Source organism: Neovison vison, chromosome 7 (assembly GCF_020171115.1).
Source record: "Neovison vison isolate M4711 chromosome 7, ASM_NN_V1, whole genome shotgun sequence".
Lineage (NCBI taxonomy): Eukaryota > Metazoa > Chordata > Mammalia > Carnivora > Mustelidae > Neogale > Neogale vison.
The window spans coordinates 132,209,255-132,234,438 of NC_058097.1; the positions used below are offsets into that span (position 1 = coordinate 132,209,255).

General features: G+C 40.1%; 1 protein-coding gene across 4 annotated transcripts in view; it reads right to left on the reverse strand.

Moving 5' to 3' along the window:
- FAT3 (FAT atypical cadherin 3) overlaps positions 1-25,184 on the reverse strand; it is a 641,086-nt gene that overhangs the window by 96,922 nt on the left and 518,980 nt on the right. For 3 of the 4 annotated variants that reach the window (XM_044258324.1, XM_044258326.1, XM_044258325.1), the window contains 3 exons: positions 24,130-24,444; positions 21,554-21,764; positions 12,532-12,671 (listed from right to left, as the gene is read on the reverse strand). In XM_044258324.1, the coding sequence (XP_044114259.1) occupies positions 12,532-12,671; positions 21,554-21,764; positions 24,130-24,444 (666 nt within the window). Of the gene's footprint in view, positions 1-12,531; positions 12,672-21,553; positions 21,765-24,129; positions 24,445-25,184 lie in introns of those variants that run through there. The other variant, XM_044258327.1, reaches the window with a different exon arrangement.

A 25,184-nucleotide genomic window follows, 5' to 3' on the forward strand; every position in this document is an offset into this window, starting at 1 on the left:
AGATCTCATATGAAAACATTCCGTAATTAGAGGCTGACAATAAACCAGTAGTTCACATAAGCAGGAACATAAACTATGAGCTAATCAATATTCTCACTATTAATTGAACAGCTGAGACAGGCCCCCGGGAGTGATAAAGCCATGGACTATCTCAGGCATAATGTAAGAGATCACAAGGTGACCTTAGTCTGGTATGTTTCTATTATCTTAAGTTTTATTATGAGCTCCTTCAAGTGGATGCAACATGGAAACAGTGATGGGATAGTAAGAGTAATAATGAGGCAGAGGAAGGGGAAGCCCAAACACAGGTGTGGTTTTCTCAGAGCAATCAGAACTCAACTGCAGGGGCCCCACACAGTGGTTCTTCTTCAAATGGGAGACATCTGGCAAAAAGCATGTTACTGATGATGGTGAAAATATGGCATTCCCAAGTTTTTTTCTTTTCTTTTCTTTTTTTTTTTAAAGAGTTTATTCATTTGTTTGACAGAGAAAGAAAAAGAGTGTGAGCACAAGCAGGGGGAAAGAGAGAGAGAGAAGCTCCATCCTAGGACCCTGGGATCATGACCTGAGCTGAAAGCAGACCCTTTACCGACTGAGCCACCCAGGTGCCCAAGTTGTTTTTTTTAATAAGGCATTTTCTTACAAAACATTTCAGGCAGACATAAATAAGTAATAGTAATAAAATAACCAAGTCATAGTTTAATGAACCCTCACATATTCATAGCTCAGCTTTGATGGTGATCAATTTATGGCTAATCTTGTTTTATATATGTACTCACTCATCCCTGTCTGCTCCCCATTTTAGTTTGAAGCAAATCCCATCTTTTCAGTATGTATCTTTAAAAGATAGGGACCCTTACTATTAACACACAAACACATACACACTACCATTACTGCACCTAAACCAAGAAAACAATAATTTCTTAATATTAAATATTTAGGGTGTTCATAGTTCTATAATTTTTTAGGGTGTTAGGTATATTTATAAAAAGAAACAAATTTTAAAAAATCAGGACATGTAAATAAGGTCCAAACCTTACATTTGGTTGGTATGTCCTTTAATTATCTTTTAATTTATAGGTTCCCCTTCTGTCTCTTTTATTTCCTTGCAATTTTTATGTTGTTGCTGCTGGTGGTAAACAAACTGTACCATTTTCTCTTTAGGTGTCACAGCCCAAATTTTGTTCATTCTTCCCCTTTGTTTTGTTCTCCATGTCCCTTTGTTTTCTGTATTTCTTATAAACTGCTAGTTTGATCTAGGAGACTTGATAAGATTCACATTCAATTTCCTTTCTTTTCCTTTTTTTTTGACAAAAAAAAATTTCTAATGAGTGAGACAGTATATTTCCATCTGGATATATATGCTATCTAGTTATCATCCTTGTTTTGTGGTATTAGCAACCACTGAAGATCATTACAGAGATAACATTTGTTTGTTAAAAATATGAAATGGTAATGTTTTATTCCTCATTTCTTAGGTAGAGTAGTTCTAAAAAGAAAGTTCTTTCCAATTACGTGGTTTATTCTGAAGGACAATTTATGTAGTAAAGTCATAACAAATATTTCATTCTTTGCTTTCGTTTACTATTTCAAAATAACAAATTGGTTCTCCAACTCATTATTTTTTTTTCAAGCATTGGTATGAGTGCATGAATTTAATCAGATGATATATTTCTGTCTGTTGCAGGTACTATACTTACTGATGCACGAATGGCCCTTCCTTGGCCAGTGGGAGCCTCTTCAAGTTGGCCTTTGAGATCTTTCAACACAATTCTTAAAGTCTTTGATAGCTTCTTTGCTTTCTAATAATTGCTACTGGTGATTTTTTCCAGGGTCACCTTGTACATTTTCTGACTCAGTCTTACATTATCCATTTCTCTCTCCAAAAATCATTGATTTCTTTTTAGTTAGAAAACGGTGCTAGGAATGATCATGGCTATTGGATTTGCTATTGTATTTATCTTTTTTCAGTGGACGGTCAGCAAAGGTCTTTTGATTTTAATAATCATTTCAGGAGTTCATACTGACATTTCCAATTCAAAATTAGGGTATCACATTTTTTACTTAATCTCATTCTTTTTATATTTGTATCTCATGCTGAAACCCCAACCTAAAATTTCTCATGCTGACTGACATCATCACAATTATTCACTGTTTTATATGAAATACATGCACACAAGCCTCAAATTATAATACAATATTGGCACTGCAATTACATTGCAACTATGATCATTCAAAAGCAATTTAATATTATTTTTAGTTCTTTTGGTCTTTGAGATTTATTGCACTAGGGATATATAGTCACATTAGTATGTTTAAAGTCACAGAAGAGTTCTTCTTTGTGCAGCTATGCCATCAACATATATATGTTCATTTGCTTCCATTTACTTTCAAATTTCAAACTTGTTTTAATATTGAATTTTGTTTTACATTATATGTAAAAGTACCAATGTCAAATTTACAAAAACAGTATAATTAAAGTAGTTTAGCTTCTGTCTCTTTCCCCCTCATCCTATTCACTTCTTCTTTTTATAGGTAATGATATTTTTAAAAGATTTATTTATTTATTTGAGAGATAGAGACAGAGAAAGGGTGGGAGGGGGGCAGGGGCAGAGGGAGAGAGAATCTCAAGCAGACTCTGCCTTGAGCCTGGAGCCCCAGCTTGATCTCATGACCCTGAGATCATGACCTGAGCCAAAACCAAGAGTTGGTTGCTTAATTGACTGGCCACCCAGGCACCCACCCCCCAGGTGCCCCTGGTGAATGATTCTTAAAGTTTAATGTTACGTTTTATCCATCTCTTTCACTAATATAAACATATTGTATACAACCCCTGCCCCCCACCCCCGGGGCACACCGACATGCTATGTCACTTAACATCATATCAATGATTCTCAATTGAGGATGACTTTGTCCCTAAGGGGATATTTTGCAATATCTGGAGACATTTTTCGTTGTCCAGTTGGGAGTTGGGGTGTTCCTGGAATCTAATGGATAGGGGGCAGCGATGCTGCTAAATATCCTACAATGTACAGGCTTGTGCTCGCAACAAAGAACGATCTGACCTGAAACATCAATAGTGTCACTGTTGAGAAACTCTGCATTATCATATTCTAAAGACTAACCCACACCATACAGAGATACTCTTCCGGTGAGTAGGTGGGTCACAGTTTATTCAACCATTCCTCTATTGATGCTCACGTAAGATGTTTCCAATTTTCACTCTTAGAAAGAATGAGCAAAGAGAAGTCTTGGGCTGGGGTCTTTTTATATTATGCTTGGGTCCCTACAATTATGAGTGTTGGATCAAAGGATAAGTGCTTATATAGTTTTGTTAGTTATTTCCATATTCCTCTTCCTGAAAGTTTTATTAATTTGTATTCCCATAGCAATATATAAGAATGGCTATCTTCCATAGCTTTGCCAACAGCATACATACTCAAACTTTTGTATTTTTTGCCAATCTGATGGATAAAAAATAGCATTTCAGTGTACTTGTAATTTGTCTTTCTCTTATTATGAGGATGAGCATCTTTTCATATGTTTAAGAGTCATTTGCATTTCTTTTTCTGTGAAAATTATATCAGCTCATTCTTTTATGGGTTAGATGGCCTTTTACTTCTTTATTTTTGGAAGCATGGTGATATAAATTGCAAATATGTTTTCAATTTTTGTCACTTAACTTCATTTTGCTATGGTGATTTTTTTTTGCGGGGGTCATGCAAAAGTTTTTATTTTTATTTTCTTGGAATTGAATACATCAGTCTTTTCCCTTATTGTTTCTGGAAGCTGAGTCATAGTTTAGAATATTTTGTACACTTTCAGGTTACAGGTGAATACACTCATTTTTAAAAAAATAGCACTTGCATGTTTCCTTTTCTTACATTCTCTACTCCATTTGGAATTTTTCCTATATTATGTGAGGAATGGATCCAGTTTTATTTTTTCCACATGGCTTTCCCTTTATTTTAATACCACTTTTTACAAGACCATCAAATTCCCACTGATTTGAGAAGCTTTTATTGTATGCTGAAGTTACATATGCAAATGGTATATTTCTAGATTTTCTATTGTGTTTCATTGTTTATTCATCTTTTCATATGTCAATATAAAATATTTCAATTACAAAGGCTTTACAGAATGTCTTAACTGGAAAAGTTAGACCCTTTCTTTGTTCTTCTTAAGGGTTTTCCAGGCTATGCTTGCTTTGTTGTTCTTCAAAATGAATTTTATAATTGACTGGTATAGCACCTGACAAAAAATTGATAGTGTTTTAAATTGCTTTATGGCAAAAGGATAGGTTAACTCTAGGAGAACTGATCCTTTATGATGGAGTCTTCCTATCCAAGGACATAGTTTGTCTTTTTTCATTTATTCCTATCTATGGTTTCATTTTTCAGGGATGTTTTAGTTTTCCTCAAATAGGTTTTTGTTTTGTTTTGTTTTAAGAATTACTTATTCATTTAAGAGACCGAGAGAGCATGTATGCAGCGGGAGGGGCAGAGGGAGAAGAGGAGAGAGAGAGCCTCTTCAGCCAACAGCACTGTAAGTCATGCCTGAATGAAGCCCATCAAACACACATATTTTCTTTTCAGGCACATTACGTCCTTCTTGCACTTGGGAACACCAGATTGCACTTCAGTACTATGTTTTGGGGTCTTTCTTTTATTTTTTTTATTTTTTAAAGATTTTATTTATTTATTTGACAGAGAGAGAGAGAGAGAGAGAGATCACAAGTAGGCAGAGAGGCAGGCGGAGGGGGGGGAAGCAGGCTCCCCGCTGAGCAGAGAGCCCGATGCAGGGCTCGATCCAAGGAACCTGAGACCATGACCTGAGCCGAAGGCAGCGGCTTAACCCACTGAGCCACACAGGCGCCCCTGGGGTCTTTCAAATCATGAGATTACCAACAAAGAACATAAAATGCAAAAAAATGTGGCACTAAATAGACTGCAAACAGGACACTTGTACATAGTATTAGAGCTGAGACAAGATGGTGGAACATTACCTTGTTCAACAATAGCAGGGAAAATATTTTGCTGCTCTGCACATGTCAGGGAATGAATACAAGGGTGCTGAGAACATTGATTTTGGGATTATAGATAAATTTCAGAGATCATCAATGCATACCCAGCATCTTGCTCAGGGATGGATACTTCACAGGCACTTGATAATATCATAGTTAAATATTTGGTATCTTGGTACATGCAGGTACTTTAGGCATAGATGGAGATACCACAATTATATCACAAAATCTTTGATACCACATATTTTATTCTCTTAAGCCATGATCCAGGTGAAATGATGATTATAAAGAGGATGATGATGATCACAATATTAATAGTATAATTTAACAATAACAATGACAACAATAAAACTATTAGACATTGTAGTAATAATAGTAGCAGCAATTAGATCAATGATGATATACTTTTTTAAATTTTTATAGTACTTAAAAAAAGCTCCTTTATTTTTGTTGAGTTTTCTTGAATTGGGGACTATCTTAATTATTAAAAGCACTGAGGGGTGCCTGGGTGGCTCAGTTGGTTAAGTGTCTGACCCTTGATTTTGGCTGGTTGTGGGATATAGTCCCATGTCTCGCTCTGTGCTGGGCATGGAGCCTGCTAGGGATTCTCTCTCTCCCTCTCCATCTTCCCTTCCCCCACCTCCAGCTCTTGCATGGGTGTGAAATGACTCTCCCAAAAACAAAACAAACCAAAACAAAACCACCCAAACTCATATATCCAAAATGCACAAACCCCAGGGAGTCCATGTTGAAGGATTAAATTTCTTTTACCTTTTTTCTTTATAAATTTTATAACACAGATTGCTTTATCTCATCTATTTGCACTGGCTAATAATTATAGCACAATGTTAAATAGTAGTGAAGATGGTCACCTTCTTGTCTTATTACTGACTAGCAGGAAAACTTTTACCAATTGTCCTTGAAAAGTAATATGCAGGCATTTGGCTGCATTCTACAAAATTATTTACTTTTTAAAATAAATGTGGTCAGACCACGGCTCCCCCTATAAATTTCTGCACGGTCATTCATTTTGGTGCATATGAGCTTTTCTGAAGAAAAGAAAAGGGCAGTGCTATGACCTCTGTGTCAGGAAGACTTGCCCACAGAGTGAGTCTGACATGGGAACAAGATTTGCCTGGAGTTTATGGGAAAAAAAAAAAGGAGGGGGGAAGCAAGAAGTGTGCTGTGAGTTTTAGGTATTATTTCTAATCTTCACTGTATTTGGAAGTCATACTAGATTCTTTGATTGCCAATTCTTCCTTTTAAAAAGTTCAAGTTAACTTAGTCAAGATGCTAAAATATTTGTGTTTACAGAAGCAGTTATATTAACGGAATAAAAAAGCCTTTCCAGCCAGCAAGGCTGCCCTGACCTTCACGAAGTTTCTAAGTTGAAGTGCTCCTGAAAAGCTTGCCTCTTTCTGCTTGCTTTGTCTTGAGCCTAATCTACAGTCAGAACAAGTGTTTCTCTGTCAAAGACTTCCTTTTCCTCATTTGCTTTTTATTTCCCACAGTTGGGGCCATTTGTGAGCTCCTGAACTAACAAACAAAGCAAAGTAACCCTCAAAGACGTTGTGCTCAAAATGGTAATTGAAAGGCCTAAGGAATTACAATGGAATCAAAGTGGGAGGAAACCTGAATGTAGGAAGTCTCTTCAGAGCTGGATTCAATGCTGCTCCCCACAAACACTTTGGGTTTTGCAGGCTCATCGAAGCTAAGTTTGGGTAGATGCCAAGCCTGGCTTTACAAAGGCTCATGGAATGAAGTGTCCATGGGGTGTGTTAGAGGGTAAGGCCTCCGTCTTTTATGAGAACCAATTAAGTCTTAAATTACTGAACCTCTGTTATGCCCCTCTTGGCATTTCAAAACCATACTTAAAATACTCAATGGTTGTGATGTCAAAGGTAGTGCCCCTTTTAATCTCCCCAGGTTTACAAGTTTTGCAATTGAACGTGTATATAGAAAAAAAATGTTGGTATGTTTGTTTAACAATGTATCAATCCATATCATATATGTGTCTTAAACTTTATGGTCCCCAGGGTATTAATGGGAAAAATGAGAATCAGAGAAGTCAAAGGTTGTGCCCAAAGTACCAATGGCAAGGCTAGACTTAAACTTGGTCATATGGAGTCAAATTTGACACTCATTTTATTATACCATTTCCATATACCCTTAAATTATATACACACTAATTATAAAAGCACTAACATGTATGTGAACAAGTACATGTGCAAATATTATATGCTTTGCTATACAGTAATCCTAACTGACACAAGAGATAATTGACATGATCATTGTCATTTGGGGAATATTAATCGTAGGATTATTCTAAATAGAAAGTTCCCTGCTGCCTTTAAAATTGGAATCCATCTTCCAAAATTGATTTACTTGTAAGTTGTTAGGCACAGATCTATGACATATAGTGAACTTTTATCATTACTATTTTTTTTTAACAGAAAGTCCCACCTTGAGTGCTGTGAAGTGTGTAAACCTGGCGATTCACAGACCTGTACCCCTGGGGCTAATAGTACATTATATATTTAAAAATATAAAAAAAAATAAGAAAGTCCCACCTTAGGTTTGGCCTACTGCCTTTTTTTTTTTTTTAAATCTCTATATTAATTGTACTAGTTCCAGTATTTTCCTAATGTAAATGTATAAGGAGGCTCGTGGCTACTTCCTTTCTCACCTACTAAGAGGGAGATGACACTAAAGAAGAGAAATGAAAAGCTTTGACAACGAAGGTATCCCTTGGGAGTTCCTTCATCTAGGGAATCACGGAGCAGCTTTGGGCAAAAGGATTCATTCCTATCCTCACCGGCCTTTGAGCAGGTATAAGGTAGAGGGAAAGGATAAGACAGAGTCTAAGTCTTCAGGACAAAGTCTGCTTTTTGAGGAAGGAGGCCAGTTAGGAATGCCCAACACATCCCTTAGAGACAAAAGAATGGAATCCTCACGGCTGTGGAGGGCAAGGTCAACCCAGGGAACGCTAACCAGGCTACCCAAGGCTACCCAAGGCTAACCAGACCCCCCAGTCCCAGTGCATACACTCTTTCGGTAGAAAACCTCTCTGGCTCATTAACTCAATTAACTGCTTTTGTGGAGCTGAGGAACTTTGGAGATTATCTGAAAGAGATTTTTAATCTCAGGTTTGGCTATGGAGCATACAAATACAAGCTGATTTTCATATCTTTATAAATCAAAGCAAGACTTAAATAAGAAAAGCATATTAAAATCACAAAAGCATAAATCACAAGCCCCTGAATCAAATCAATGTAATTTTTATATTATTATTTGGGCATGAATATCTCTGCTGTCTTTCATGAATAACAATGAAAGGCACACACACAGTATCTTATAGCTATCAGGTATATTATTCCAATTTTAAGTTGAGGATTAGACTAATAATAACAGCTGCATATGTCCAGCACATCACAGATCTTGAGATAGCTCAAAAAATCTTATTTTATTCTGATAATAACCTATGAAGTATGGAAGGTGTTATCCCCATTCTACAGAAGAAGCTGAGTCTCACAGAGACAGTACTACATTTCACGAAAACAAAGACAAGAACTGGTTCAGTGCTGACTTGAATTTGGGTCACCTGATTCAAGGTCAGTGCTCCTTCCTTTATACCAGATGCTTCCACTAATGAATCATATATTCTGCATAAAAGTGTAGGGAAAAGTTTCTGAAATCTGATTTTGAGAAGGAAAAAGTGGGTTTGGACCTCGTTACCTACGTACACCGAGGATAGACACCCAACCCATCTGTGTGCCAATTTCTCACTAGAAAAGTAAGTGTAGGGATAATACTTGATTTAACTATTCCCAGTAAGACAGGAAAATAAAACAAGAAAGAAGCTTGGTTAAGTGTCATTATGCAAAGACCAGGCATTATATATTACTATATATTTCTATCCATTGGTCCTTTGGAAGAGCCGTGTTCTGCATTTATTTAAATTTGTTATGAAGATGCAGTAGCTCAGATGGACTTGATAGATGTATGGGGAAGGTTTTTAAAACTCGTAATTTCTCATTCTTGGTAATGTGTGTCCCTGTGGCACATAAATGCATCTGGCTAAGTGGAGGCTCTGAGGAGACTGGGATATTTTGCTTTCTCCCCAGCATGGCTGGCTGGCTATGAGACATTCTACTAGTCACAGGTGGCACTATGTTCCCCAGGCAGCAATCGTAACTGGTGTCCCCCTCATAACCAGGAGAGCCAGGTGGGTTTCTCTGGCTAAGTGTTCTAAGGTGGCTACCTTAGATCAGGTAGCAAAGATTTACCCTTGCTTTTGAGAGGCGGCTCAGGGCAGTGGTTGAGAGAGAAGGTTCTGGAATCTAGCTACCTACCTCTGAATCCTGATCTACTCAAGTTACATAAACTTGCTTTGCTCAGTTTCCTTTTCTGCAAAATGAAGATGACAACAGTTTCTTATTTCTAACATAACAAATGACCACAAACCTGGTTTAAAACAAGACCCATTTGTTATCGCCTGGCTTGGTAAGTCAGAAGTTTGAGTACAATGTGGCTCACTTGTTCATGAGACTCTTACATAGAGTTCCACGAAGCCAAAATGAAGAGGTCAGCGGGGATGCGTTCCTTTAAGGAAGTTTCTGGGGGTGAGTCAGCTCCAGGCTCATTCAGGTTATTAACCAAATTGAGTGCCTTGAGGTGAGAGGCCCGAGGTTCCCGTTTCCTTGTGGGCTGTCAGCTGGAGCCCCTTTCAGCACCTCAAGGTTACCTTCATTCCTTGCCATGTTGTCCCCTCCCCAACTCAACTAGTGATGAGGTTTCAAATCATCTCACATTTGGAATCTCTGACATCCCCCTTCGCTGCCCCTCTTCCTATGCCAGCTGGAGAAACTCATCTTATGTGCTCATTTAGTACATCTGAATCTTTAGAACTCGAAATCTGCAGAATCTTTTTATATTCTGTACTCACGCTAGGGAATCTCAGTAAGGAAAAGGATATTTATTTGCCACCAGGAATTGTAGCTCTGAGGCACAAGAATTCTACAAGTTGGGACAAAAGAACAAAAAGGAAGATGAAGGGAGGGTTTTCATGTAGACACAGAGATCCCTGAGGCTCTGATAAAGATGACATTTGTGAAGTGAAATTCTACATGTTGTTTCTGGCTGATTTGAGCCCTTGTCATAGATGTTTTATGATTCCAAAGGAACAAAGGAGAGAAAAGTTCCCAAAGGAAAAACTGAACAGGTGTTTTGGGCTACAAAACATTGATTTAGTTATATGGTGAAGGGTACTGTTTGATGATGGAATCATGAAGTTGGCCTTGGGTCATGGGTTGGAGTGTGCTTTAGTGATTTCTAAAAGAAATCTAGAATGCCTTTTCTTTACCAAAACATCTTTTTGTAATAATGTCCTTGATACTGAGGGCTTTGACTAATTGAGAGAACTCTTTCTGTCTTTATTGTCAGAGGTGCTGTGGCAAATGTGAGCAGAGGCCTGGATTGATATAGGATGGACAGGGCCTGGGTGGGTGTTCAGGCCCAAACACAGCCTTATGGACAGAGTAATGGTTTTCTGGTGATAATAATGATGACACACAAGTTTATACTTTGAAACTGGTTAGTTCTCACTTCTTGAGATCCTGGAGACACAGAGTGACTTGGAAGGTTTTGACAAGAAAATCTCTTGCTATCCTTCATTAACCTACTTAGCTCGCCCTTGCCAAAGGAAACCTCCAAGTTCCCCCCCATTCTCCCACTTTCCCATCTGCTCTGGAGATATGTATGTTAGTCTGAACTAAAAATCAGCCAAAGTAGGACTTGAACAATGTGTACGTTCAAAGTCTGATAATATATGCTTCCAAGTTAACTTTTAAAGAGTGTGTGCCTATCAGTCATCTGGTTTTAAAATTCTGAATCACTGTGACCTCAGGCATCTAGCATAGCTCCTACCACATGGTACGAACCGAGAAATACTTGTGGAATACACGCCGTTCAGTGATTTCTCATCTGGTCCTAATGAAAGTCTAAAAGAAAAGTTTCATTGATAATTTTTTTTTCAGTTAACACGAATCAGTTGTGTGCTTTCAAGATCCGGCATATCTGCCATGCAGACCCTGCTAGCTGTGTCCAACCTACCATTCGCTCACTCATCGTAAACATATTTCATGTGTATCTAGAACATTCTGGACACACACCAACTTACCGTTTCATTCAATTGTTGTAAAACCCTGGAGAAAAGTGTGAGAATGAATATGGCTCCATGCTCTATTTGTATTTTACTCAAATCCGTCTTGTGTTTTTAAGTGGTGCTAAAAAGTTGAGGTTGACTGTGCTAAGAACTGGTGAATTCCAAAAGTGAATGAGCGATAAAGACTTAGCAATACTGCAAGTGGGTTGTTTTTGTTTTGCTTTTTTTTTTTTTTTAAAGACTGTATTTATTTATTTGACAGACAGAGATCACAAGTAGGTGGGGAGGGAGGCAGAGAGAGAGAGGGGAAAGCAGGCTCCCCACTGAGTAGAGAGCCCGATGCGGGGCTTGATCCCAGGACCCTGGGATCATGACCTGAGCCGAAGGCAGAGGCTTTAATCCACTGAGCTACCCATGTACCCCACAAGTGGGTTGTTTTTGTCTTAGTCTTTAGGACCATGATTGATGAGTGATGGCATCTGGGGTTGTGAGAACAGGAGAGAGAAGTAGGGAGAATGGAAGGGGTATAGGACAGGTGTGTATGCCAGTCCTAATATAGAAGACAAAAAAAATCTTGTATTTGGGGTAAATCTTCCCCCGCTGATATCTAACACTGTTTTAATTTCACCCAGAGATTTTCTTCTCGTCCTTGCTCTGAATGCTATTTCATCAACACTCACATGCCAAAGTCCGAGCAGTGGTCCTCACCTCTGGCTGCTTGTTAGCTAGAATCCTATAGGATCTCTGCAGGTGGGGCCCAGGCTTCACTCATTTTAATACCCTATGTCCCACGACCAGGGGATTCCACTGGGCAGTAGGGATGAAGGGCCACTGGCACAGAGACTAGAACCAGAGATGGGATGCCGGGCACCCAAATCTCAGTCCTTGTACTTAATGAAGTCTGTGTGACCTTGAACATATAACTCATCTGAGTTTGTGGAATTAACTTGGACTCTTTGGTGTGTCTAGCTCTAACTCTCTGAGACTGAAAAGTGAAAAGGTGAAGAATATAATGGTGTGTTGACTCAGATGATGTACATGTCCTCTTCTATGTAAATTCAAGGAAAGCTGACTTTGTTGTCTAAGAGGGCAATCTATAGTCAATGATCAGGAAGAAAATACTTATCACTCTTCCATGCATGAATAGTCACAGCTAAGTTAGACAATATCATTGATAGAATCCTTTCCTAGGTTGTTCTCTCCTATGCTTTTGCTTTTTTTTTTTTAATAACAGTAGAAATCCATGGGCAACATTTACAAATTCCAATACATTCTTTAATCACTTGCACCACTGACATTAGCAGATCGTTGGGCATTCTCACCATTTAGTAATTTGACATCTTACCTGAGTGACAGCAACATTTGTCCCATCGGTGACTTCCACACTCATATTATAGATGGACCTCTGTTCTGCATCCAAAGGTTTTGCAATGACAATGGTCCCGACACCCTTCTCTGCGTCAAAAGAGCTGTCAAAATTCCCCCCTGATGATTTCACAAAAACAACACAAAATTAGCATATCTGAGAAGTTATTACATCTGTTGAAGCATATAGCTTTAAAGGGAGATCTCATACAGAAATATTTTTTGACAGGCATCCCCATGGTTCAATTTTATACATCTTAAATGGGACCTCTTTATTTCCAACTTAATTTGTATTTCCAAACACAGCCTCTACAATGCATAACAAATGTCACAAAAAAGAACGTATTACAAAGAAAAACCTCAGCACTAATGTTAAAGAAGTAAAGCATAACCTGACTCAGTAAAATATTTAGAAAGCTTAAGGCCCTCCAACCCCTTGTGGTTTTTCTGCTAAGAATTTCTAGACCTTTCTGCTTTTTCTAAAATAGATTAAATTCTAAGTAAATAAGTAGTCTAGTTATTAACAAAACTGTGTAGACATTCTTAAATCTAGGATTGATGGTAAACATTTGGTTGACAGAATTCAGATTCCCTCCAGTAGATGTCAGAAATAAAAGTACAAATAGTAGAAAATAAGAAAAAGGACAAAAAAATTGAGTTTCAAGTAAAAAACTTTGTATCTGCAAGTTGGGGTGTTTATAGAAAAAATTTTTTTTGCCATTTTGACAGTGTGAATTATTTTTGTCCCCCATAAGTAGCAAGTTTATGGGAGATTTGTAAAATAAAATCTGGAAGGAAGTAGAAGAACACCTCAGTTTATGTGACATCACTCATAAAGCAATCAGTACAAAAGTTTAAAAAACTTTCCTCTCTAGTCTGTCGGCCCAAGTACAGCCCACAATCTGTGAACAATGTGCAAAGACAACACAGGCTATTTTGAAATTACTGTAGCTGTTTCCATCTCTGTGAACTAAAATGTGGTTTATGATTTTTCCCAAAATGATTTTTTTTCTTTTTAAGGAGGAGAAAAGATAATGGTATAAATGCTGGACTGACTTTAATTAAATATCAGTACATGTTCACAAGTTCTATTTATTTTAGTCTGAAATTTAATGATGTCAATTAATTTTGTTCTTGGATAGTAATTTTATTTAGCTACAGCATAGAGGGCAATGCTTTCACTGAATTTCATGTTTTAGGAAAGAAATCTTGGCTTCTCTTATGTTCACCATACTCTGCATTTCATTTTGTTGATCAATGAAAAATACCATATACAATTTCTATGATACTACAATTACAAATGAGTGGATGACTGACTTCAGAGAAAGGAGAATTTAACCTAAATTAGTAGAATGGGATGTACGGTGATACAAAATAAATCATATGGTTTTCTTAAAAAAAAAACAAAAAAAACACCGGTGGTATATATTTCAAACACTTATTGCTTGCAGCTGTCATATACACTTAAGATTATTTAATTGCTAGAGGGAACATAATTGCCCTTGACATTTAATTAAAGTTATGGAGATACGGGGGGACCACAGAATTACTTGGAGATGATATATTTTTCAAAAATTTCATCTAAAAAGAGACTCATCTTCCAATTAATATCTTTAATTGATTTACTGAGGAGCACTTAATGTTAACTCCAAAAAAAAAAATCTTTTGAAGAACAGGACAAGGAGAAAGGGGAGGAAATCAGGGAAGCAAACCTCAGGTCACTGTTTCTCTTTCGAAGGGAGTGCTTCCTGTTGATAACTACATGAAATAAAATGTAAGACTGTTTCAAGCACCTTGAACTACCACCCTAATGAGCAAAGAAAAATCATTTGCTATCAACTAGTACATTCTGAAAAAAAACTTTGCCACCGAAAGTTTCAAAGGAAGGACATCAAAGACGTCAGACCTGTGTGAAAGGGTATACTGCCATTTTCTGGGCTGTTTTGGGTGGGTGCTACTTCATATTTTAAATCACATTTAGAATCATTTTTCGCATGTTTTCCTAACCAGGTTGTTTACTTTCTTAAATATGAAAACACATTATGTTGGCGGGGGCAGGATTAGGATCTAGGAAAAGGTCATCCTTCTATGTCAATTAATTTCAGGAGGTGGAAATTGGTAGGTCAGGGCAAAACAGAAATTATGCAAATTATAAAACTTTGGTTTGCTCCCGTTTAAAGATGCACGAAAATGAAATGCAGAGAACAGACAAGCCAAGATTTCCAATTTCAGTTCCTGTTTCAATGGGGCAATCCTATGTTCTCTCTCTCACTGCCTGGGATGCACATTTTCCTCAGGGCCCTGTGCTGAAAGACATAATCATTTCACAGGCCGAGTGGCATAAAAGTTGCATAGTTTACAAATGGCATATAGATTGTGTTTTCTTATTAGTCATTTTTCATGTGAAAAAGCATTTTTGGCTACTTTAAGGGTTGTGATTTTTTTAAGTTCTCTCTCTTCCTTTTGCTGTGTGTGTGATTTTGTGTATATGTGTGTGTGTGTGTGTGTGTGTGTGTATCTCCCTCACACCCCGTTACTGTTTCCAATACTCTAGAAACTTCTAAAAGGGTGGGAGATAGACAAATGAAAAGCAGGTCAAGGAGAGCTTGAGAGACAGGGTCTGTGAAGTGTCTCTCAGCCCGTCAATATGGTGAGCAGCCTTTGAGAGTTGCTTCCAGAGCTTGTGCTCCGAGTTAAACCAAGATTGCATGCGAAAACAAGGCTCCCCAAATCTTCCCTTGATTTTAAATTGAATTTCTGACAAGGGAGGCAGAATCCAGACCAGCAGTGCACCATCAACCCTCACACGATTTAATAAGCTACCACTTAGGCATCCCATTTCATGAACGACTCCGTATCTCTCCCCCAGGGCTCATTTCTCAGGCTCCCTTTTAGCCTGAAAGGTGATTTCATTTCACGGGGAACCACGTCCCATTCATCTGGGGTGAGACTATCAAATGGAAGGAGTCTTTTCTCGCTAGCAGCATTCTGTTTCAACAAGATGTGCTTCCTCAGAGCCAGTAACACAACATGCAAAGCCAGAGTGTGCTAGGGCAGCAGCGTTAGGCTAAACGAAAGGTGGGGACAGGGGAGGACACCGCCGAGCTGGTCTGAGCTTCAACAAAGTGGGAAATTAGAAAAGTCACAGCCTGAATGTTGCTGCGGGGGTGTGCGGCAGAGATGGTTAAAAGCGAGGTTGTGAACAGCCCACATAACAGATAGTTCATGTCAGGAACATGGCTCTGTGACCATTTTTGGTCAAGACGGGTGTAATAGAGTAAACGAAGAGCAGAAGAGGAGGGTTGGGTTTCTCTTGGATTCTCAAGTTAAACATAACAAGTCAGAATATCCTAAAAAGCTTCAAAAATGGGACAGGGGTGAAAATACTTGAAGCCAGCAGTTACCGCTTAACTATGCTGGGCAGCAGGGCACTGGCCTGTGATCTGGTCAAGCCTTTCTTTAAAGAAGGGTACAAAATGTCACCATGTCTCCATAATGAGATCCAATGGCGGGTACCCTACCGCCTCCCCTTTAGAGAAGCTTCCAGGCCCGGCCCCTAGCATATGATTCCGTTCTACTCTGTGTGTAATTGTAAAAACACCAACCGAAATCTAGTAGTCACCAAGGGGGGAAGTGTTATGTGAGAGGCTTCCAAAACACCGAGCTGCTGAATCTCAATGAATTAAGGGAGTCGTTCACAAGCTGTTCATTCAAGTTCGGCATGTATGTCGAACTTAAGGAAAAATGCTAAACACCGATTATGGTTTGATCATGAATAATTTTCTGTCTTGGAATGAAGCAAGCACAATATGGGGCTGAAAAGGATATTTACATGGAAGGCAGGAGATGCTGGGTAGAGGTCAGGAAACAGTGGTAGGAAGGAAAATCCTTCTAGAATCTGGTTTTAAATTCATTTTCTTAAAATAATTGATGTACGAGGTGCTTTTGGCGCTTTTTATTATTTCACTGAAACCTCTTCAGATGTGCTCCTATGGTCTGTAATGTCACTATGGAGAAACGGGAGGGCTTTGGGGGATCAAATTAGGGACAGAGTGCAGAAGAGGAGAAATGAAGTATTTGAGGTCCACTGAATGTCTTTGAGCAAATACTACTCTAATGGGTGTGCAACTGTGTTAGAAATGGTACACAGACATGGCTTCTCTCAGGAGGGCTGGGTAAGAGTTTTGGGATAAGGAAACATGGTTGCTTGATTAGAGAAGACTCAGTCTATTGTCAGAGACCAGACCTGCTATTAGCGCTACCAAAGAGTTACACTTGCCCACTTGATCCAACTCTAAGGGATGGCTCCACTTGGGGACAAGGCTCGAGAAGGACAGATGTAAGCTCATGTGATGAAAGCAGCCCAGAACCCAAAGTCTGTAGGAATCTATGACCATGTATGAGCCAAGGTGATCTTTATATACCTACAACATGGACAGGTCTTTTGGCTAGAGCTGGACCTTTGTGCTAGCTTGCACCATCAGAGAATTGTTTTCAAGGAAAATAAGCAAGATATTTCAAGTGCTTTCTGTCCATAAGAAAAGCCATTTTCCTAACCGAAGTACCAAGTAAAAAGCAAGAAGAGTGGGTGGCAGCATCCACCATCAAACTGTGGGTGAAGTGGAATTGTTTAAAGTGTATAATAATGGTGGTCTTTACAATACAAATATTTGCCATTGGGATAAAGATATGTGGAATGAGCTGCGAACCAGATTGCCTGCACATTAAAAAGAATGTAAATCAAGGAGCTGCTGAGTTGAATCATAGTCTCCTGAGAAGTGTGAAGATATGTGATAAAAACCACAAAGGATTATGGGTTATTTTTGTTCCCTTCATTTCTCTTTTAACACAGAGAAGGAACATGCTGTGCATTGGGCTGTTTAAATACAGAACAGCTGAACTTTATGGTGTTTCCTTTTAATTACAGCTTTCTTTATTGGGTTACAAGTAGGGCTTCTGTTTCTGGAAGCTGAAGAGGGTCCCGCTACATAATATTGTAAGCAGTGGTCTCTTCGGAGGAACAGGAAAGTGACTGGCTGATCTGTGGTAAAGGGGTCCACACTTGGGAATGAGATCTCGCTTGCTATAGTTTTTGTGAATTTATATTACGGTGGGAAGAAAAGGAATGCGGTTAAACAAGAATCGGGTAGATCCGGAAATATGGAAATGAGGAGACTACACTCCCAGGGGGAAAAGCATGCAGAAACACTATTTCTGCTTACTTAATGAGAATTCGTTTGTTACGGCATCTGTAAACTTCAAGTGCTAGGCCAGGATGCTGAAAGCTCTGGAATGTCTGTATAGGTGTCTAGGTGTTCTAGGTGTATAATGGAACCAGGTCTTGACTCTCTTGGAAGAGTTGCTGAGTATTTACCTAAGCAAGACCGCAGCTTCAACATGAGATCTCATTTCAGATCTATGCTGATGGTATATGCCAATATTCCTCTATAGTTTATTGCCAAATTTCTTAAACATCAGGAAGCCATGTTCCCTATCTTTTCCCTCTGAGTTAGCTTGGCTGAGGAAGACACTCATTTACCAAAGGGAAAAGAGAGTAGAGCCTGGATGGTCAAGGATAACTATGCAAGAAATACTGAAAGTGAGAAGGAAACATCTGAATATGATAAAGAAAACAATAGATTTTTAGAGAAGGGAAAGGCATTGTCAGCAGATTGAAAAAAAAAAAAAAGACTCTGTTTGATTAGAAAGGATTCTAAAAAGGGGGATTTGGTGGAAGGGAGACCATATTGATCGTGAGAGCCACCACAGCACGTGGGGATAAGATTTAATGTCTGTGGTGAAACAGAATCGGTGTTTCAAGATATTGTTGGCTGGATGTGGGGATGGAAATAAAATCATGTTCTGTTTGGGAACTGGGCCCAGTAATTTCAGTTTGCAGAAGAAGCTCAGCTAGAGGTGACCGGATCTACAGTGAAATCTCTGTGATGGAAGCATCTAGACTAGAGGGACAACGCTGTAGGCTTTTGTTAGGAGAACTGACACCGAGAGGATTAGGAAGAGGGTAGCATTTAGAAACAGGAAGGTGGAGAAACCTGAAAACTGGTGCTCTGTTTTTGATGATTCCTGGCTATGTATTTGGGGCAGCCTGAAGGATTCCATCCGGGGAGGTTAGTCACCTATAAACTGCCCCTCTCTTCTCGGGATAGTTCTCATTTTGTCCACGGTGCCATGGTTGCTAAGGCTGGGAATATAGCAGAAGGTCATGCTAACTCTGGATTGGTCTCAAGAGGTGTTAGTAGGGTTAATAATTGACTGCCTGGAGCATCTCCATGGGTCACCACTGTTTATCCCACTCACCCTGAAGCAATCAACATAAGCATGGGCAGGAGGAAGGGATGAGGAGACAAAGGCCTTGACTGTTAAGAATGGAGATTGGATCAACACAAATGAAAAGACACCATTGCACTGAAAATGCTAACGTGAAAACATGCAGGTAAGGTGACATGCAGCATTACCAGCATTACTACACACAAACACACACGCAGGAAGGCTGAGGAATTGCAAACTGATCAGGATATCTGGGATCAAATGGCTGGTGGGACTGAATGTCAGAGAAAAGTGTGCTTGGAGGATTTTTTGAAGTGGGTACATGTGAGGTGGGGCGGGGGGGATGGTAGCAGGCTGCGTCACGGGGCAGGAGGTTGCATGTGTGGATCACACAAGGGTGTGAAGCAGTGCTGTTGGGTGTAGAGGAGCTTGTCAACTGGAGTGTCAGGGGAGGAGGAAGATAAACGGGTGGCTAATAAGAGACAGTAAGCCCTCCCACAGCAAAGGACAGCAATGCCAAGAGCCCTGCTGCCTGCTGGGTTTTGACTACACTCATCTCTGGGCTATTTACTTATTTCTTAAAAGATTTATTTATTTATTTTAGAGAGAGAGAAAGAGACAGACAGACATCAGGGAGAGGGGCAGAGGGAGAAGAGAATCTTAACTAGATGTCATGCTGTGTGCAGAGCCTGATGCAGGACTCCATCCCACAAGCCTGAGATCATGACTTGAGCTGAAACGAAGACTGACACATAACCGACAGGTGCTCCTGGGCTATTTAAGAGAAATCCCTCTTGCACATGCCCCTGGAGGCCTGGCGCCAGGGACACAGGGAGAAAGCGAGATGCGTTTCCCGTGACTCCAGTTGGAAGTGGCAGTGAAGTAACCACCAAAGGGGATGGCATAGAGAACGAGGAGATGCGCGCGTGCCGTTCTCTGTTTCACTAAGAAAGAAGCAGCATCAGATAAAAACTTAATGGACTGAAAACTACTGAGAAGATACAGACTCAAAGACATCTTTCACGGATCAGAAGAGGTTCCATTTCAAATGCTTTAAAAAGTGGAGATGAAGAAGGAGTTGAAAGCTTGGAATGAGGATGGCCAGGTACAGGGATGGTAGATTTAATGCCAACTAAGCAAAACAGAGACATTCTACCGGCATTCCAGCAAATGAAATAATGCAGAAAACACGCCTATTTTGGGGAGTTCAAAGGACCTTCTATGGAGGTTTGATTGGAGGCCAGGGGGCATTCTTTTTCTGTGCCTCATTAAAACAGATGTGGAATGTTCTCAATGCTTTCTGCAGATCCAGCCATTCCTGGGAAGAGGGATAGGATCTTGCCCATCCCATCCAGGCAGGGACATATGGAAGAAAATGATTCCCCCAGACCAGGTCTCTGGATTTCTGGTCTCCCACAAAGAAGCGTGGGAAGTCAGCTCCCGCTCGACCCGGTGTCCAGTCCGGGGTCAGCATCCTCTCCCTGCTGTCTCCTATGAGCTATGGCCCATTCTGGTTCCTGGTCCTCGGCACTTATTTGCCCTGCCCTGCCTCTCCTTGCCTGTGTGTGGGGGGACAGGGGTGCTCCTTTGCCCTCTCCTTTTGCAGCCTGCTGTGCTTGCTTGCTTTCTTTCAAGGAATGTAAAGGTTGGCTCCCACGGTCTGTTCTGCACGCTTCCATCTGCTTTCTCTATTCCGTTCTCGTAGGAAGCGCTCACTGGCTATATATCTAGGTTCCATTTCCTGCCTTTCCTTTTGTGGACAGCAGCCAGGGACCCTCTTGGTGGAGCTTTTAGGTCTATGAATGGCGCTACTGCTGCAAAATAGAGGTGTTGGAAAAAATTTTAATTCTTTTTTCCAATTGGAAAAGGCCCCATCACATAACCCAACCTACCAAATGATAGAAACAAAACAACCAAAAACCCATATACCTCAAAAGCAGAGAAAAAAATAATTTTTTAAGTAAATCAAAACCACCCCTCCCCCAAATCCAAACCCCATCAAACCTCAAACAAAGGAGTCAGTGGATTCGAGTAATGCAATAGTTGTTAGAGGCATTGTATGAAATCTGTGGGCTGCACTTGAGCCTGTCATAGGCAGTTATGAAAGATGTAATTTAATTTGCTTTAAAAAAAAAAAAAACCGTAAAAGGCAGATTGGATAGCTGTATTTTAGCAAATGTGTTTGCACTAAGGGTACCTTCTGTTGAACAGTTCTGCCCACAAGCTGTCTGTAGAATATAGAACATCTCTCGAGCATGCTTGCCACCTTGAAGCAGGGCAGTCGGGAGCAGAAAAAAAAAAAGAACAGAATGCAGAAAAAAGGTGAAGAAAAGAGAGAAATGAAGGACAGCAAGTCTAGTACCATCAATACATTTAGAAATGAGATTAGCCAAGTGTGACAATAGAATTTAAATGACACACAGAAAGACATTAAGATTGCAGTAAATAACATACTATGGAAAATCCAGCCAAAGAGCACTTTCTGTTCAGCTTAGCTACAGAGTTGGAACGAAAGCACAGGTCGATTATTCATTTTACTGGCTCTTTTGCATTCCAGCACTATACATCTTTTCATCTTAGCACTAATTGTTAGTGGGTTGTTTTTTTTATTTTTGTATTTTTTGTATTTCTTGGTATTTTTTGCATTTTTTTTGGCTAGTTACTCCAGTCCATGATTACATTGCCCATTACTGCTCTGGAGGACTCGAACTTACCAACTATGTCAAACCACAGAGGGGTGTTAGCTGGCTGCACAGACACCACCCCTACAATCTCGGTGACTCTATCGCTTTCCATGACTGTGAAGTTATAAAACGGCTCGTCAAAAGTCAGCGGTATAGGTGAAGGGGGTGGTTTCTTAATCCATTCAATGTGGAGGCGGGCCGTGGAGGATTTCTGTGGGCGCCCATTGTCCACTGCCTTTATCTACTCACATATGGAGAGAACATAGAAAGAGGTCTTAGAGCTCAGATCCCTGTGGAAATTGGGGTCTGTCCCTCATCCATCGTGGGCCCAAGAATCCCTCCTCATCACGGTGTCCGCAAAGGGAAAGGATGGCAGAGTCTGGGAAGAATGTGCTCAGGAATCAGGGGACACAACTGAGTCATGTTGTGGGGGGGGTCCCATACCACATTCACTGGAAGGTGATCTGAACCACCACCAATTTTACAGATGTGGAAAACTTGAAAAACAGAAGAGGCACTTACCATTTGTAGTGTTTTATGGGCATGACTGATAGTCACATAAGTAGGAATAGCTCATTTGATTCCTTGTACCTCTGGTGGTGATGCTTGAAAGGGAATGAAGTGCGCCGTGAATCCTTAAGTGTGGATGAGAATGTGTGTGGTCGTGTTGTGCGGCTCCTTCCTTCTGCTTTATTCTGGTGAAAGCATTGTGTTCACTCAGAATCCGAGGAAGGTAAGGGGATAGGTGTGGGAAAGGCAGCAGCTTTGCTCATACTGCCTTGGAAGCCCCTCAGATAGGCCAACTCTGAAGGGGCAAACAACTCTTTTGGTGAAAGCATGGGTTCCTGGAGACAGCAGGATGGGGAGGAGGGTATTAATGACTCTTTCCTATGGTCTTATATAAGCACTGAAGAAAGCAGTTCTGCCCACTCAGCTGTGCAGGGTGAACTGCTATGTTGACCTGGACTTCAATGTCGGTTCAAGTTCAACAAGCAAAAACCATGGACAGAAAATTTTAAAAAATCAATACATTAAAAAAAAAAGGATTTTAAAATATCACATCTTAAAAATAACACGTACAAGTGCATGGTCACTTGTTACAGCCTTTAAAAACAGTGACAATTCACAGCACCCAAATGCCATGGAATCATGACAACCACTTTGCCCCAGAAATTTCCTGTGGGATAGAAGACCTACGAGGATTCATGTCTTAGGTCAGGTTTCCTAGGAGCAGGGTCTGAGACAGGGATTTGAGTACAAATCGTTTTGGGTGGAAGTGTTCTTGGGAAAAAGGCACTGAATGAAGCAGGATGAACAGGAGAAAGAAGGTAAACATAGGTGTGGTCTCAGCTGAAGTTTAACCTCAGCCTGATCCCATGGGGGGGTTCTGAATCCTCAGTTGTACTGCTGGGTTGAATCCACCTGGAGGCAAGGGGTTGGCCTTTTGTACCACTTAGTCATTGGCTATGGGCTGCTGGCCTGGGATGGGAGTGTGTAACCTCCTGGGTCAAGAAGGTCAGCCAAGGATGATTCTCTCTAGAAGGGGGCAAATATGAGCCCTTAGCGGCCAACACTCTACAGCAGTTGGGGCATAGCAGCACCAGCCTATGGGGATCTGGCTGGGGCACAAACAGTATCCACTACAGTTCATCTATCCAGTCTTCAGAGTCTCCCATTGTCACACAACTATAGTAACACATATTACATCAGAGCTGCTAATGGTAGAAACAGGGTCACTTCTCTATTATCTTCTTTTCTCTGCCCACAGTTCTGGATAGGTTATTGAGCAGGGAAAGAAACCCAAGTCCAGACCATAAGACGGTAAAGACAAATCAAGGAACTCAGACCATCCTTTAAAATAATACAGGACTGACTCTATACAGCAGAGAAGGCTACAAACTAAGAGAAGGACGGCAGATGGAGCTGACTCTCGACAGTTGTTGGGACACTGGCAAGGACCCATCACTCATAAGGATGATCCATCCCCTTTCTGGCCTAGATGCTACCTTTCTAAAGTGTTGGGGGTGGTGAGTGCAGGTGGTACTTTTAGATACAGGAATTCTAAGTCTCTATTTGAGATAGTGCTCATTTTTTTAAAAATTCTCTAACAATGAAGAATGTAGTCATTTCTTACTTAAGTTTTTTCACTTTGGCAGCTTATGCAGAATAAGCATAGCTGAGATTCGTGTCTCAATTTTCACGGCTAAATTCATGTCCTATTACGCTGTCAATGATTACAAGAGTTGTTTTCTTTGGGAAGTGAATGATATGTTGGGTGGTGGGTGTAACATGTCACTCTCGTGTTCCCCTACCCTCAGTTTTCATCTATGCTGAGTACCTTACAATGGCTTAAGGCTGTAGGAAGTGTGGCTGAGTATGTGATGGGGCAGGCTGTGTACTGGAGATGGAGGAGGTTTGCTTATAGGACACAACGGAAGGAAATGGTCTCATTATTTAAAAATTTCACTGAAGGAGAAAGTAGTAGCCTTCCACAGCCATGTAGAGTACTTATCACTCTAAAGATTTATTACTCAAATGCATATGCATGAGAAAGAAAGGAAGTCCCCCCTTCCCATGAATGTTACTGAGGTTCAGAAAGATCTTACCGTTAGGATGTCATAACTCCCTGCTGTAAACTGCTTTCTGGAAGAAACCATGCCAGTTTTAGGGTCAATAAAAAACTTTCCATCATCATTCCCATCCACGATACTGTAGGAGATTTCTGCATTGGGGCCTTCATCTCTGTCAAACGCAAAAGCTCTATAAATGGGTTCTCCCCTTTTTTTTCGGTCACGTTCTGGCAGCTTGATCTGGTAGACCTTCTCTGGGAACTGTGGTTTATTGTCATTTTCATCCAAAACCTGAACCACCACCCAAATTGTGGACTGTTTTGGAGAGGAACCGCCATCTGTCACAGTCACCTGAGTTTTGAAAGAGAAAGCATTTTGCAATCAGAATGGAGAAAAACCTTTCTTGCTACTCCTCCCTCCGTCTGCCCACAAAAGGCCTCTTCTGTGCCTTAGGGCAGCTCAACTTTTCTTATTCCTGCCGTTCGTAGTCAATGTATAACTTTTCTTAGTTCATCTGTAAAAGCAGGGACTGCTCTACATCCAGTAATGGAAATCCTTGCTGAAACGGTGGGAGGAAAGCAGAGTTCTCATTGTGCTCTGGAGTGGAGAGGGAGCGGAAAGTAAGACTGACTTTACAAAACGTACTAGCTTATATAAGCTTATGGTCATGAAGTATGACCCTCGACAGACACAAAAAACCATATCATCATTAGTACATGTTAACCAATGGGCATTTATTCTAATTCTTGGACAATGATATCACCATCTTCCAATTTCATGGAAAATTTGTGAGTTTTGCACTGCCCCTATACAAAAGGAAAACCGAAATATATGCTTCATAATTTTGATGGTTCATTATAAGTACATTTAACAGTTATAATACATTTTTTTAAACAGTAACAAAATAATGGCTTTTCCCCTCTGGGAAACTTGAGGGGGATGGACACTTCTTTCTGCATCTCTGAGGTGCTATTCTTACGAGTGTCTGGGAAAACTGACAGAGAGGAGAGAAATGAAAAGGAGACTTGGTGTCTTGGTCATCTTCTTCTTGGTCATAGTGATAATAATTACTAGCATAGAAATACTTGTAC